The sequence below is a fragment of the Tigriopus californicus genome, chromosome 9 (assembly GCF_007210705.1).
Source record: "Tigriopus californicus strain San Diego chromosome 9, Tcal_SD_v2.1, whole genome shotgun sequence".
NCBI lineage: Eukaryota > Metazoa > Arthropoda > Copepoda > Harpacticoida > Harpacticidae > Tigriopus > Tigriopus californicus.
In genome coordinates this window covers 1755731-1770671 of record NC_081448.1, presented here as the reverse complement: position 1 = coordinate 1770671, position 14941 = coordinate 1755731, and the positions used below count along the sequence as shown (strand labels likewise).

General features: G+C 42.6%; 3 protein-coding genes across 9 annotated transcripts; 1 reads left to right on the top strand and 2 right to left on the bottom strand.

Annotated features, from left to right (window-relative positions):
• The first annotated feature begins 258 nt into the window (after nt 1-258).
• LOC131887190 (A disintegrin and metalloproteinase with thrombospondin motifs adt-2-like) lies at nt 259-5586 on the top strand. Of its 5 annotated transcripts, none has more exons than XM_059235731.1 (10): nt 259-399; nt 3272-3418; nt 3479-3652; nt 3755-3913; nt 3969-4304; nt 4372-4536; nt 4607-4878; nt 4936-5094; nt 5166-5359; nt 5433-5586. In XM_059235731.1, the coding sequence occupies exons 1-10, from the start codon at nt 354-356 to the stop codon at nt 5464-5466; spliced, it is 1686 nt and encodes a 561-aa protein (XP_059091714.1). In that variant the 5' UTR covers nt 259-353; the 3' UTR covers nt 5467-5586. The 5 variants fall into 5 exon arrangements, with proteins under 5 accessions (XP_059091714.1, XP_059091712.1, XP_059091713.1 ...); XM_059235729.1 differs by having other exon boundaries at nt 260-399; nt 4366-4536; XM_059235730.1 differs by having other exon boundaries at nt 263-399; nt 3972-4304; nt 4366-4536.
• LOC131887189 (uncharacterized) lies at nt 5579-10306 on the bottom strand. The gene is made up of 15 exons (XM_059235726.1): nt 10138-10306; nt 9893-10085; nt 9699-9826; nt 8991-9226; nt 8787-8921; nt 8543-8721; nt 8375-8479; nt 7866-8098; nt 7421-7491; nt 7288-7357; nt 7149-7177; nt 6901-7079; nt 6690-6820; nt 6490-6580; nt 5579-5858 (listed from the first exon to the last, which is right to left on the bottom strand). Exons 1-15 carry the CDS (start codon nt 10286-10288, stop codon nt 5711-5713), a joined length of 2079 nt encoding a protein of 692 aa, XP_059091709.1. The 5' UTR covers nt 10289-10306; the 3' UTR covers nt 5579-5710.
• A 60-nt stretch (nt 10307-10366) lies between these two features.
• LOC131887191 (serine palmitoyltransferase 2-like) lies at nt 10367-13146 on the bottom strand. Of its 3 annotated transcripts, none has more exons than XM_059235734.1 (3): nt 12988-13137; nt 12394-12550; nt 10367-12203 (listed from the first exon to the last, which is right to left on the bottom strand). In XM_059235734.1, exon 3 carries the CDS (start codon nt 12193-12195, stop codon nt 10549-10551), a length of 1647 nt encoding a protein of 548 aa, XP_059091717.1. In that variant the 5' UTR covers nt 12196-12203; nt 12394-12550; nt 12988-13137; the 3' UTR covers nt 10367-10548. The 3 variants fall into 3 exon arrangements, with proteins under 3 accessions (XP_059091717.1, XP_059091718.1, XP_059091719.1); XM_059235735.1 differs by lacking the exon at nt 12988-13137 and adding an exon at nt 12854-12869; XM_059235736.1 differs by lacking the exon at nt 12394-12550 and having other exon boundaries at nt 12988-13146.
• Nucleotides 13147-14941: the final 1795 nt, after the last annotated feature.

Here is a 14941-nt window from a genome sequence, read left to right as displayed (position 1 = left end):
TTAAGGGGTCCATTGGGAGCCATGAGAAAAGACCATTGAAAAATGCTGTGTTGGGTTTAGTTAGTTTTTCACGGGGGGCTTTTCTACCACTACAGGGAATGCAATTTAGATGAGAGGTCATACTTCGTCTGTTTTTTTTTGTCTTTTACACTTTATATGATATTTGGTCTGCAAACAAATGTGAGTTGGCAGACCGAGCTTGTCCTTGAATGTAGGGTCAATCTGGAATGGTAAATAAGAAATTGTCCACGTCTGACTTGAAAGATGCAACCGGATCAACAAGGCCTACGTATTCCCTACGAATATTAGAGGGAAGCAAATCAAACAATGAAGGAGCCCGAGAAAGAAGAGATATGGACTTCATTGTTCGAACTATCCTGGATTCTCGCGGGCTTGAAGGTACTCTCAAAACGCACTTTAATCCACTACGGTCACTAGAATTGACCCTTAATCCCGGGTTGGGACAAAACTCATCTTTGAAAAAAGATACCTTTCATATCTTCTCTGGACACTGTGCAGTCCCAATATTTTAGTCCCTCCCAATTCGAGAGCTCTCTCATTCCTGTGATGTTCCTAGGGAAACACCTTTGGACTTGTTGCAAAACTGCTGAACTCATTAGAGCCCAAATGGGTGAAGCATATTCAAGATGTGGATATGCTCATCGACCTTTCCATTATTTTGGAGGTCTACACCAAAATCTTTCATAGATGAAACCGCTCAATATCTTTATCTCCATTATCTACGAGTGGAATATTCAAAAGAGTTGACCCGAAGGTTATCGAACGGAATTTTCGTTCAGGGCCATATTACTCTAAGTAACCCAAGAGTAGATTCCATCTAGATCCTTTGCCAAGCTACTCGAATCTTGGCCATTCCTGCCAGAGACTAACTTTGTATCGTTAGCATAAGAAGAGAGACTGGCAATAATACTAAGCTTTTGAAGCGGGGCAACGAATATTATAAAAAGGAGGGGCCCTAAGATGGAGCCCTGGGGAACACCCGACTTGACATCATGTATGTCACTAAGGGATCTCTCGACCTTAACAATTTGCTTCCTATCCCGAAAGAAGCTTCTTATCCATTCGCGAACCTTGCCTTGGATCTCAATGCTATGAAGTCTATTCAACAAAAGGCCATAATCAACTTTATCAAACAAAGGCCCTGGCAAAATCGAGATAGAGAACATCAACTAACTCGTGTCTCTTTAGTTCCCCAATAATACCTATGTTCTATAGGTTAACCGTGCTAAAATATTCAAGGTTTACCCAGATCAGCCAACTCTAATTCCTTGGTCAATCAAATAATACATATAAATAAAAGTTAAGTAAATTAATAAATTTCTCGTCTTGAACTGCTGGGATTCCAATCCCAGCAGCGGTAAGGAAGTCCGCAAAAAAAGAACCCGCGCTGGCTAGGAGGACGGATATCAGGGACTTCAAGAAACTCTTCAAGTTTGAGCTTCATTATCTTCTCAAACACCTTCGCAATATTCGAAGTGAGTAAATCGGCCTATAGTTACCGGGGAGCGACTTGTCTCCCCCTTTAAAAATTGGAACAACGTGAGCTAATTTTAGCGAGGAGGGAAACTTGCCCTGATCCAAGATACAACGCATCAAGTACGAAAAAACAGGAGCAAGAACCAGTAAGCATCTCATCCGAAACTTAGATGTCACATTCAGGACCAGGAGAGGTCGAAAGCGTCAAGTCCCTGATAGCCGATAAAGCATCTTGATCTGTAGCTAGAAGATCATCAAATTGCTTAATTTGACTAGCAATATTAATCTTAACACACTCGTCATTAGAATAATGAGTTGTCGCTCCGAAAAGTTTAGGGAGAGTCTTAAGCCTTTTTGCTAATATGCAACTCTTTTTTAACCAAGTCTTCCTATAGTTTGGTATTTTGTCTGTGCTCCACCTTTCGGCACACATTCAGAGATTGTTGCTAGATTGGAGCGAACTTCCTCAAAAACAGAACTAATTTATCAATGGCTGCATCTATGGACGATTCCTGTTTCAGCATTGAAACCATGTCCATCTCCTCTAGCCTTTGTACAATCAACGGCCAATGTTCATGTTTGAACGGACCTTTTTGGTTGGTTTTACCCTAGAGCACGCCGGCTTTTGAGTAATGTTCGACCCTATCTCGAGAACATGATGATCTGACAGATTACTAGGTGTCACATGGACATACTGGATTAGATCAGGGTCATTAGAAAAGGCCAAGTCCAGAACGTTATTTACTCTGGTTTTGTTGGTGTTAGTGCCATCAATATTTGAAGATATTACCATCTACCGTTCAAAGGACTGGTTGCTTGAAAAGTGGCTCGTTTAAAATCCCAAATTTGGCATTCAATTCCTTTCAGCGTGATCAAGTATTGGTTAAGCTAATAATGCTTTCTCTTGTTCAAGCATTGGCCCATTACTATTGCTCCATTTGTTAAATTAATGGATTTCTTTTTGGATTTGTCTGATGATTCAGACATGAGGATCCTCAAGGGAAGCTAAAGCTAGCCTGAAAAAAGACACACGCCCAACATTTTTCTTTGACTTGTTTCCTCTTTGAACCTCTTGCCTTAATTGCCTCTTTGGATTTGGCCCGCCACTTTCTGTAACTCAGAGCTTGACTCTTAGATGGCAGGACAATAACACCATCAGAATAGCGCGATCGCTACTAGATTATCTTGATTTCTTTTCATCTTGAAGTCATACATTCAACCGCCCGAATTTAGGTTTCAACCAAGGTTTCAAGTCTTTCAACCAAGCCGACGGTTCAACCAAGCCGACGGATTGTGCATAAGAAGTTTTTGGACTTGCCAAAATATCGCGTTTTTTTACGAGACAGCATGTTCTATTACTTGATCAAACATGATGCAAAATGCCATCTGGTAAATGAGATTCGAAAGGCAAACCTCCAAAGAACAAACATTTGCGCAAAAGCGAAGAAATCCTCACTTATTGGAATCTTCAAGTCTATCTCAACACGGACGCCACGTTCATTTGATCCAATCAGGCAATAACCGTTGATGAAGTGTGCTAATATTAGATTGAAATGAGTCTACACTTTAAAACTCAGGTTTCCAAATCCATTTTCTTCCCTCCAGAAGCAGTCTAATTCCTGATTTCCAAATAAACAGGCTGTTAAACATGTTTCGTCAAGTTTTCTACGCTTTGGCTTATCTTCAATTGGTTTTTTCTTGTCATCCCGGAGGAAAGTGTCTCTTGAAACACTTAACGTAACGTTTTTACATACAATTTTAGTCAATTTTACAGATCGTTTTGGCTTTATTGCCAACCCTGGATGCACAAATTGTGAGTCCTCACAAGGCAACGGCATTGGAAAACCAACTCCAGCCATGTCCGTTGAAGAGATCCGAGAATTTTGGGTCTCAATTTTACGCAATGTTTTTGGTTTGTCAGGTAGCAGGTTCTTTATCTTATGAAATTTCTAAAGCACTTGAGCACAACAAAGGATTTCAGAACCTTGCGGGGATAAGGAATGGGGTCAATGGTCCGATTTCTCAGAGTGTTCGGAGCCTTGTGCTGGAATCCAGAAGAGGAACAGAAAATGCCTAAAACCGAATGGAATTTGCCAAGGAAGAGCTCTTGATGTCCAGCCTTGTGATGAAATGGGATGTCACAAAATTACAACAAGTAAGGTTGTAAAGTAGGTTTTAAGTAGGATCAGGATCTGTATGGATCTGGCCATGTTCGTTCAATTCAACACCATACCAACACAAAACACAATACCAATAGATGAGCTTCAATATGTTTGGGGAGAATGGACTCAATGGTCGCCTTGTCACTTAACATGTGGCCATGGAGTTCGCACCAGAGAACGATCTTGTTCCTCAATGAATCTTTGCCAAGGATTAAGCAGAGAGGAACAACCGTGCATGATGGAAGAGTGTCAGGGTGAGTTCAAAATGGTTTTATGGTGTTTGCATAATTTTGCTAACCCCTTTTCAAGCAGTTCAAGGTACATGGCAACCATGGAGCAGTTATGGCCCTTGCACAAGGTCTTGCGGGGGAGGCGTAAGGTTGCGTGAGAGAGATTGTGTTGGTTCCAGGCATGGAGGAAGATGTGAAGGTCATGAAAAGGAGGAGGATACTTGCAATGAAAGACCATGCCCTGTCGATGGAGTATTGGGCGAATGGTCAGAATTTGGTCCATGCTCCCAATCTTGTGGTCCCGAGGGCCTTCAAACTCGGACTCGAGAGTGCATTCCACCCCAAAATGGAGGGCGACTTTGTCAAGAGAACACGCGGGAAGTCAGGCCTTGTCGCAACAATCTTCCTTGCTCAGGTATGATATAGGAAGATATATCCAAAACGAACATTTCCAAGCATCAAGGGCTTGTTATAAGTTCAAGGAGGGTGGAGCGATTGGTCCAGAATGGCACAATGCTCCGTCAGCTGTGGCGAAGGTACTCAAACTTATCGGCGAACTTGCACAAATCCGCCACCATCATTTCGAGGCGAAACCTGCCAAGGCCCCGATCGCAAACAAGTTCCTTGCCAAATGGAGCAATGCTCAGGTTGGCTCAAAAGTGAACTCAGATCGATGTAAAGCTCAGTAACCTATCTTTTCCGATACCTTTTTTTTAGTGCCTTTCCACTTGCACGTGTCAAATGCCGTCAATAACGAGGGAATGGCGGGAGCCCAAGTCCTCTATCAAATCGGAGACAGCCTGGGAGAGGTTCGTCGTGGAGTCACGGATGCCAATGGGGACATCAGTTTAGACGGAGTTCAACTTGGACAAAAGATCATTCTTAGCATTGTCAGGGAAGGGTTTATCCCGTTAAAGAACTCCGTGATGTGGGCTAATGCGACATACACCGGCAGCAGCCACGTGATCTCAATGTCGCAAGAGTTCAAGGTGAATCAATTGATCCAAAAAAACAATTTTCACGGGTAGTAAATGATCCATTTCTAGTTTTCGGATAGCAAACGAGTAGTACTTAATTGGGGACCATATCCGGTGGACATGGATATCAGGGTGGCGCAATTGGATCGTCAAAGAAAGCGAGTGATTTGTGTTGTTGCTTATAATCACAAGCATTGCGAGAATGTGGCCTTTGATGTTGATGTCTTGGTATGATAAGAAAAGATTTGCTATAACATGCCTCCATTTGAACCCACCCACTAAAAAAAATTCCATTTCAGACTGGTGATCAAGGGGCCGAAACCATCACTTGGCATCAATCGGATGACTACGACTACGCACTGATTGTAAAAGACTATTCCATGAAACCAGAGATGCCGTTGATAAAAAGCGAAGCCAAAGTGACCTTGTTTGGACCAGGTGAAAATGTGATCTCATTAGAAGTGCCAAAAGACGAGGCACAAATTGTTAGTAGGTGAGAATATGACTGCTAAGCATTGAGCTGAGTAACCAAGGACTGCACGATTAGTCGCTCTTTCATCATACAGATACTGGATCGTGGGCTGTCTGAGTGGTGCTTAAGGGATCCGATCCTTTAAGAAAATCAACAGACTGACTAGAGAAGATCCTCAGAGAGATCCTCGAGTGTGCATGTCGTGAATTACAAGTCTTTGAAATATACTGCGACTACCAATTGTCTTATTAGATTACAGTTTATTGGATTTCCCCATGACTCATACATATGATCTTTCGAGAGTAAATGAATAAAGAGGCTATGAAAAAGGCTACGATGCCATTAGTTTTCATGATTATGTGCCAAGTTCTCTCATCCAGAAAGCCCATGATCATCAAATATCAGGTTGAGATCCAGGGCAATGTCTCTGATTCCAAGAAAGCCTGTGGGACTTGGCTCCGACCCACTTCCATCGTCCTGAACCAACTTATACCGCGTCAAACGGGAAAATTTGCCTTTCCTGGAAAACCATACAGATTCCAAGGTCATAGTTGACTATTAGTGCTAGGGCGAGTCCGAACTCGAGTGACCGCGAGTCTTGTTTTTTGAAGGGAATTTGAAGGGATTGGAGAGGCTTTTAAAAAGGATTTGAGTTAGGACTCGAGACGATATGTTTTCATGTTTTCTTTGTTGAATTTCTTTTGAAAGCTGGTCTTAACACCGTCATGAATTGGCCATGTAAGAAACTAGTCTTTGAAAAGTGATTGCATCAGCTTAGTTGAGTTAAGCAAAAACAAGATGAGTTGTTTTGCCAGCAAATCAAATGACTTGCGTCCGGCAAAAGAAATGAGAAAATTAAAGGACTCGAACACTCGAACGATTCCAAATTTTTATGTAGTCGCCCTAGCACTATTGACAACATTCTCTCGATTCTAGATCAAAGTATTGTGGGGCGCGTTGTTAAGGGGGAAAACTGAGCACTCATGTATTGATCGTTGAAAGGACTGGAAATGTTGCAGACACTCACGCACATCAGTGATCTGAGATCATCCTGACAGTATTTTGGAACAAAAAGGTTACATTTGTACCTTCTGAAGAAACTGGTCCGCTGAGACCTTTTGGGGGAATTCCCTTCCAGGCAAGGTACTCACCCGATCTGATTCCAAATTCCCCGAGTTCCAATCGGTTCCAATACGAGTTTGTCTAGATCCAATAAATTCGAGTTGAACTCCTTGTTCCAACCTAATCCAAAATGAGTGACCTTGTGTATTCCGATAACATCTTAATCGATAATGGACCGATAGGGCTTTCGGTCCAACCCAAAAATACTTTTTACAAATGTTAATCGCACCTTCAGTACCAGTTAGGCAAAAATTTGTGGAATTTTCCGCATCCTTGATGTTGTCTTTGATCCAATCCAAGTAGTATTGGACCTTGGCAAAAATAGCTGGCTTGTTGTAGTAACCGCAGCCTTCACCTCGTCTATGATCGAACTCAAGGTCAATAACGATGACTAATCTACACAACAAAAAAGCACTCTAATCCTAATTGATTCGGCGTACCTGGTCACTCCGAGAATGAAAGACGTGGTTGAACCCCGAAGATCTTCTGCATTTTCATAGTTGTCATAGTGAAAGAACTTCACCGATCTTGATCCATTTTCATGGATCACCGCCTCTACATCTGTCTCGTTGTAGTGCACATCAGGCCAGTTGATCCACAAAGGTCCGCCTGAATCACCCTGTAACGTATTTTTGCTTGGCTTTGAAGCCGTAAAGTGTTCGATCGGGTGGGTACATTTGTATATTACCTCACAAATGTATCTGGATTTGTGAAAGGCTGAATCGAAACGAGTCGAATTGATTTCAGTTCGAGTTCAAAAGAAAGCTGATCATGAATATTGTTAATCTTGCGATTGACTGCGAATTGAAATCATTTCGAAACAGTACATCCGGTGTATTTTAGATCCAAGTTGTCCAGGCGGTAGGGAACTTGTGAGATGGTTCCATTGCTATTGATCTGGAAGGCAAAGTTGAAATTACAACACACATTTTGAAGTTCATTTCCGCAGCTCTTCCGCACTTTGAAACGTCGTTGATCCTCCACATTCACGTAAGAGGAGCAAAACTCTGTGGTCAAATTGATGGAATTCTTCAATGGCGAGGAACAGTTTTCGGATTGGTGAGTTTCATCGAAAGAGGCATTTGTACCTTTTGCCAAAATGAAAAATAACGGAAGACCAAGAATTGCCGGTCATTCCCCAATATGGAACGTATCGTAATTGGTTTGGAAAATGAAGCTCCGAGGGGCACAATTTAAAGTTGCATTTCATAAAGGTAATTTTCCTGTGTGGGTCTGCAACCTCATTTACAGTAGACTATAATCTAATTTTAGAAAAATCTAATATTTTGCGCTTTAATTAGGTGGCAATTACCCTTAAGGCCAATATTACTGTCTTCGAAAACTTAAAATGAATTTATCTAAAATCTACGAAAGGTGCCTAATTCAACGGAACTCTGCAATCCCTGAAGGAGTTGAGCGCAGTCTTTCTCAGAGAGATACATGTTGGGTCCATCCTCATAGTTGGGCATTAACGCTAGGTTTTCACTCCTATCTGAGCAATTCCATTGACAGAAGCCCCAATTTCTATTGGGCTCGGCCACCGCCATTTCAGCCTCCAAATCTTTGGAACTGTCCACCCCACAATAATTTGGTTCACCAGGGTTGGCATTTTGATCACAAGTAGCACACCATCCATATCTGAGAGAGGGAGAGAACCATGAGAAAGCAGATTGTGGTTGATTATTTGATCTCTTTCAATTGCTTTTTTAACGTCTCACCACTAGATGGTGGCAAACTGCATGCTGATATAAATGTATCTGATATGCTAAAGGCAACAAGTTAGCTTTGGTTTGCTGGGATCTAACTTCAAATTTGCCTGAACTTCGAATATCAAGAAATTTCCTTCCTTCTAATGTTGGGAACTTGAGAATGCAATTGAAAGGATCAGTTTGGCTCCACGGATTTTTCATGTACTTTGAATAAGAAACTGGGTAAAATTGGAGGAGGAGGTAGTAGGTGTAGCATTGGTTCGTGCAGTTATTGGCCTCATTTATTACTTGATAGTTTTGCGGTGACAGCCTGCAAAGGGAATATGTGACATCATTTTTTTTGTTCATTATCGCTTGATATCAATCCACTAACCATGGGTTGTTGTGGTGAAGCAAGCCCTGCAACGTGCCATTGTGAACCGACGACCAGATACTCTCAAATTCTCTACATTGGCGTTGATAATAATTTGGCGGAAATAACTCCGTGATGGGAACGCAACCGTGAAATAATTTCTCCCTGATTTTACACTGAAGGTGAGATTCCTCCGGTAGCTAAGCAGAATACAACCTTATGCACCTTAACATTACAGTAGAGACACCAATGCCTCGTCAAATACCTTAACTTTGAAGGGAAACTTGCAGTATTGGAACGGTGCTGGTCCATTTCGAGTAGTCTTACATGTATGTTTGTCTTCATTAGAAATGCCGTAACCACCGGTATGAACATACGTTAGAGCCAAAACAGATCCAGACTAGAAAAAGAGGCCTTCGGAGTATTTTGTCGTACTTTCTAATTTTGGATCCAACTCTTGACCAACTACCCCGTAAGTTAGGTTTCCCATGGGACTGCCACCGTTCCCGATCCGTTCCAAGATCTCCGGCGTTGGAAGATGGATGGGTTGAATTTTAGGGGCCTGACAAACTGGTCTTGACAGCTTCAGGATACAGATATCGTGCAGATCGAATAGACCTTCGGTTTGGTACAACGGATGGAGAAGGACACTCGACACCTTGTAGTTGGCATCCAGAATATTTGGAAACGCCTTGTATCTAAATTCTGTTGAAATCCAAAACAAGACAAATAACTTGTGAAGGGAGGTGACATAACTTCCTCTTTGAGGATAGAGACCTTTTGCTATCAAAGGTCTCCTTGGATAATGATCCAATGATCTTACGTATTATTCATGGGTTGTTCATAGTGTAACGTGCTGGCCAAGAGATTCTTAGCATATTTTAATCTCAGGCATGCGCTTGTAAAGGCTCCCTTTCCCATTATTTTGTTCAAAGATGAACCTTCAATAGTAGATTTCAAGCCTGTCAGGAGCTGCCATAATCAATTTGATCAATAAATTCAGAGGTTCGAGAAAATCAGGAGTGAACAAGAATTTCAAGCTCAAAGCGAAACCAAAAACTTGTATTCTCTCACGTTTTGACTGACTGACGGATGGAACACATTACCAAAGCTCTTCTCTCCTGTCAATCATGAACACGGCCAAGAAATGATGGCTAAGCTCGAATTTATATCTCACCCAAGTCGTTGGTAGATAAGCCCACCCATAGAGTAATGTGCTTTGTAGGATCATATTGCACTTCAAATCGACCCAAGAATCCGCTTCTGGCACAATCCTTCTTGAAAACACACACGCAATGGGCAGCACTGGAACGAGCGTTTACGTGGTTAATCAAGCAGAGGTTGCTGCTCAATCATGTTAAAACTAATCACCTCAACACATGCTGTGAACTAACCAAGGACCCTGAACAAAAGCTCCTTTCCAGGGATTCGATTTCAATAACTGACAATTTTGAGGTGTCTCTTTGGAACTTTTCGTAGTAGACAACGAATGGCTTGACAAAGGATTTTCTGAAATAGATTTTTTCGACCGATGCCTCTGGGAGAGTACTTCTTTTCACTTGTTCTGAAAAGATCGAGCATTGAATGTCAATTACTAAAGTTAAGCATGGTCTTACGCTTTGTCGAATCCGTAATATTGATGCCACAATGTCGCTCTGTAACCGAGCACATGTTCCAATAAGGATCAGTATTGGGATCTGCCACGCCCACACAGTGACATTTTTGAATGAGGAGGTAATACATGGTGGCAAGCAGATACCCTGACATTTTTCTTCCGCTTCCTTGTGATAGATGAACGCATCAAAGAGTGAGTCTCACGATGTCAAGCAAATTAGCTACGATCAGTTTCCGATTATATGGTAACTTTTCTTTATTGGTAAAATATTGTCAGTCAGTCGAGAAAAAGATGTAGGCGACCAAGAACCGTAGACACATGGCTGGTAAAGAAAATACTTCTAACAATGCACCTCTGGTGGGCCCAGCCCGTCAGATCTGAGTCACCGGAAAAAAACCCACTTATTATTTTCTTAGTTCCGAGCCCCATATTCGATAACTTCAGTACGATCTCTGGGGATCTGTGAATATCTCAAGGTCATCTCGTCAGCGATTTTATCCATGGCATCCAAGGCTTGGTCCAACATTTCCTTGGTATGGCTTGAAGACATGCAGAACCTGGCCCGCTCCTTGGTCATGGGCACAGCCGGGAATCCCACGGTCACGGTAGCCACTCCGTATTTCTTCATGCCCACCACAAAGGACAAGATCTTGGCGGGCATGATGAGGAGAATAGGGATAACCGGGCTGTCGTCATCGCCGTAAACAATGATGCCCATCTGCTTGAGACGCTTTCGGAAGTACCGCGAGTTATCAGCCAATTGTTGGATCCGACTGAGACCAGCACATTCCTTATTCATGATCTGATGCATGGAGGCGATCACTTGAGCGGCCACGGCCGAGGAGATGGAAGTGGCATAACAAAAAGCCTGGGAATGGATTCTCAAATAGTCGATGAGGACTTTGGTACCGGCAATGTAGCCCCCTGCTGAGCCGAAGCTCTTGGTGAAAGTGCCCATCATTATGTCGATGTCCTTGGGGTTGAGACCGAAGTAGTCTACCACCCCTCGGCCATTAGGTCCCATAGCGCCGACGGAATGAGCCTCATCCAGGTACAAATAGGCGCCGTATTTCTTCTTCAAAGCCACAATCTCTGGAAGTCGGGCAATGGTACCCTCCATGGAATAGACGCCTTCGACGCAAATCATGATCTTGTTCCAGGGACGTCTAGTTCGAGGGTGTCCCTTGATGATGGCTTGACGCAAGAGTTTCTCGAGGTGATCCACGTTACCGTGTTTGAAGACCATGACAGTGGCACCGGAAAGGCGCATCCCCAAGATCAAAGACGCGTGGTTGAGCTCGTCACTGAGGATGAGACAGCCTTTGCTCACCAGACAGGGGATGTTCAGGGAATTGGTGGCAAACCCCATACCGGTGGTGATGGCCGCCTCGGCCCCGATGAATTCGGCTACAGTCTGTTCCAACTCTTTATGAATGGCCAGATTTCCCATTTCTTGTCGAGGACTACTGGGTCCAACCCCACCATCGTCCAAGGCCTGAATAGCGGCATCTGTGCACGGGCCAGTATCTTCGGCATAGCCCAAGTAATTGTAGCTGCCAAAGTTCAACATCTTATACGAGCCCTCTTGCAATTTCGACGTCCAGAAGTGGTCGTCGGATTTCCGGTTTCTGATCCTGGTGTGAGCACCGGGTGTACTGCAAATGGGTTGACCCACCACGGGTTTGAAACGTCGGAAGATGTTACGCGTGTAGAAGCCTTCGAAACTGGAGTATAGTGGTGGATACCCGTCTCGATTGAATTCTCGGCCGTATTGGGAGTTGATGGGACCGATGCCCCATATCAGTTCACGGAGGTAACCGGTGACGACCAAGAAAATGTACGAGATATAGGCCATGATTGCCCACTTCAAGGGAACATTTTCCATTTTCTCGTCATCAGGAACATCCCGCTTTTTCGAGGTGGTCTTAAGGAGTTTCTTGGTCTTCTTCTTGGCCATTTCGTTGAGAGGTTTCATTCCATTGGTCACCTTCTTCATGATGGCCTCGGTGTCCATCTTGATATCGGAGAGCTGGTCTAATGCTTTGGTGATGTCTCCCATGGTCGATCCTTGAATAGAAAACGACTAATGCCATTATCAAAAGACTCTCCCCACTCATGACCTTCTTAACCTCCCAATCTTAGTAACCGGTTTCTCTCAATCGTTTCCTACCGTACATAACAGTTAAAATGAATGAAACGAACTTGCTCGAAGCTAGAAGCGAACAAATAAAGATAATCCTCCATAATATAATCTCACCTAAACGAAACTCTCTCTTTGACTAGCGAATCTTTTAGGCCAGCCTTTGGTTGAACATGTGCTCAAAAGGTTTCTAATGAAGAGGGATGAGATCCAAATGCAAGAGTGAGCAACTAGATAGATAGATGGATGGGTGGACCTCTTCCCTCAGCAAGTCCTAAAAGATTGAAGACAGGATTTCAAAACTTAATCGATCCAACTAGCATGAGTAGCACCAAGACACATTCCCAACATTCTGGTCAAACAGAACAATCCTGTTTCCACCCAAGCCTATTAACTAAGCGCCATACCAACCCACACGAGTATCTGTCCTTGTGAGCCAAGTGAGATACTGCCCTCAACGGAAACAAGTGCTTCTAGCTAACAACATCGCAATGTCTGCCCTGTGCCTCTGTCTCATATTCATATATACATGCCGAGGAAACAAGAAATGTCTTGGGAGACCCTGAGTGCACGAGACCTCTTATTCTTCTTCCTTCAAAACTCGGCCATATGTCCGTCCCATACTAAAACACCATCCTTGAGCTACGCTGGGTCAGACACAAGTTATATAAGTCACAGCTAGAAACTATCCATGTTTATGTTAATACGCACCGACCCTTGCTCCAGTGGAAGCTGATCAACAAATATCCCTCCGTCTGTGAGTGTGGAAATACTATGGAAAACCTGGGCCAACCACCTCCATCCTGAGTCTCTAAGAGCAATAGCCGCTAGCTGTTTGACGCTGTGCACTTCGGATTCACGCTGTTGATGTTTCCCTGCCAAGAAATCGTTTCCATAATCGAGACGACGAGCACAGTCGATGCTGTAACTTCCCAATCGGACGGAGGGTGACCAACCAGCCCAATGCAGATGATCAATCCACCGGCGACAGGTCGAACCAGTCCAGACAGAAGGATCCTCTTCGAAATGAGCACTGTGGTAATCTGCCTGCCAAGGTGTTGGTGGGTTATTTTAGACATAAAATTGTTCTGTTTTGATCAGTCCCCATGATGAGATTGGACAGCAAAGATGTAAGATGTAACTTCCAAGGCTCATGCAGTCCATTTGTTACTGATTTCTTTGGTCTTAAGAGTTGGGGTCACAAGGCTAGATTTAATGTGGATATTGTTATGTGGAATTAACTAATGTCATATACACCTAATCCATAGATCTAAGGTACTTTTGCATAGATTGAATAAGGAACAAACGAAACTGGAGAAGAGAAGAATGGTCATACAAAATAACACAAATGTTGAACGAAAAGTATGAATTTCTTTTCACGAACGAATATTGATTTCGAAAAATTTGGGGATGATTATTTTAGAAAAAACAATTAACGGAATATGTGACCGATACAAAGAAAGCGCATTTGATGTTAAAAACAAAATATCTCTCAATCTGAAGAGGATCAGGACGAACAATGAAAGATTTGGTCGACCAACAAATGGGTATGAGCAGTGGTGGGCATCGTTACGCAAAATGCTAACGATGTTAATTCGCAGGTCGTAATTTAAGAGGGTCGTTCATTCGGTTCTTCTGAATAAATATGACAAAAAATTAATCTTTGAAATTGATGTATAATCTATAATCTGGTTGCCTGAGTGAAAACATCATCTTTCATCAATTGCATTAATGGATGTTTCAATGATGTGATTAATTTGCTTGCGCTGGCAGATTGCAAAACAGCCCTACACAACTTGATCATTGTCGTTTTTGGTCAGCAAGTGCTATTAGACCCGACCTGAAAAAATAAATGGATAACCAATCTTGATAACGTTGTTTTGCAATCTGGTGATGTTGGCAGATTGATCCCGCCAATAGTACGGAAACATTTCTCATATGTTTAGGGAATGGATAGCTAAAATTTTGTTTCAAAATAAGAGCAGGCTGAAAAATATTTTTCAATGACTGATCACTGCATAATTTTGACTACTACATCCCTTGTGTATCTTGATTAAGATATTGGGCCCAGATTTGGCCAAGTTTGTCTATTTGACCATATCTTGTAATCCTATGAAGTGCTAATTTTGGGACAAGTGAATGGTTCAGGAGGTATGAAATTTTCCCTTCCTTTCGCAATCCACATCTCTGTAAGTCTGTGGAATAGCACACCATAAATTGAAGTTAAACTTTAAGAAAATATTACGAACTTAAAGATAAATATTCCGCTGACTAAAACTATTTGTGTTGATTGTTGAAAGCAAAATTAGCATTGTTAATTAACGATTGACGTTCGACAATTTGACCCCCATCTTCGGGTCGTCGCACTTGAAGATATAACTGGTCACACAAATTGCCAGACACTAATGGCTAGATCAATATAGTTAGATTTACTTTTTCTTCTTGTTACCCGGGTGACTCATTTCTGTCTGGCCCACTGTACAAGATTTTGGATTTCACCCATAATTTTGGTTTAGCGGGAAGATAGGCCACTAATACTCATTTTGCTAATTGAGAAAGGTATTTTGGGGTCAGAATGGAAAAAGGCAGTGAGAGCCAGCCTAAGAGCTTTCCAAGATTGTGCAAGTTCAAATTGAAATAATGTTACACAAGAGGACTTGTTTGG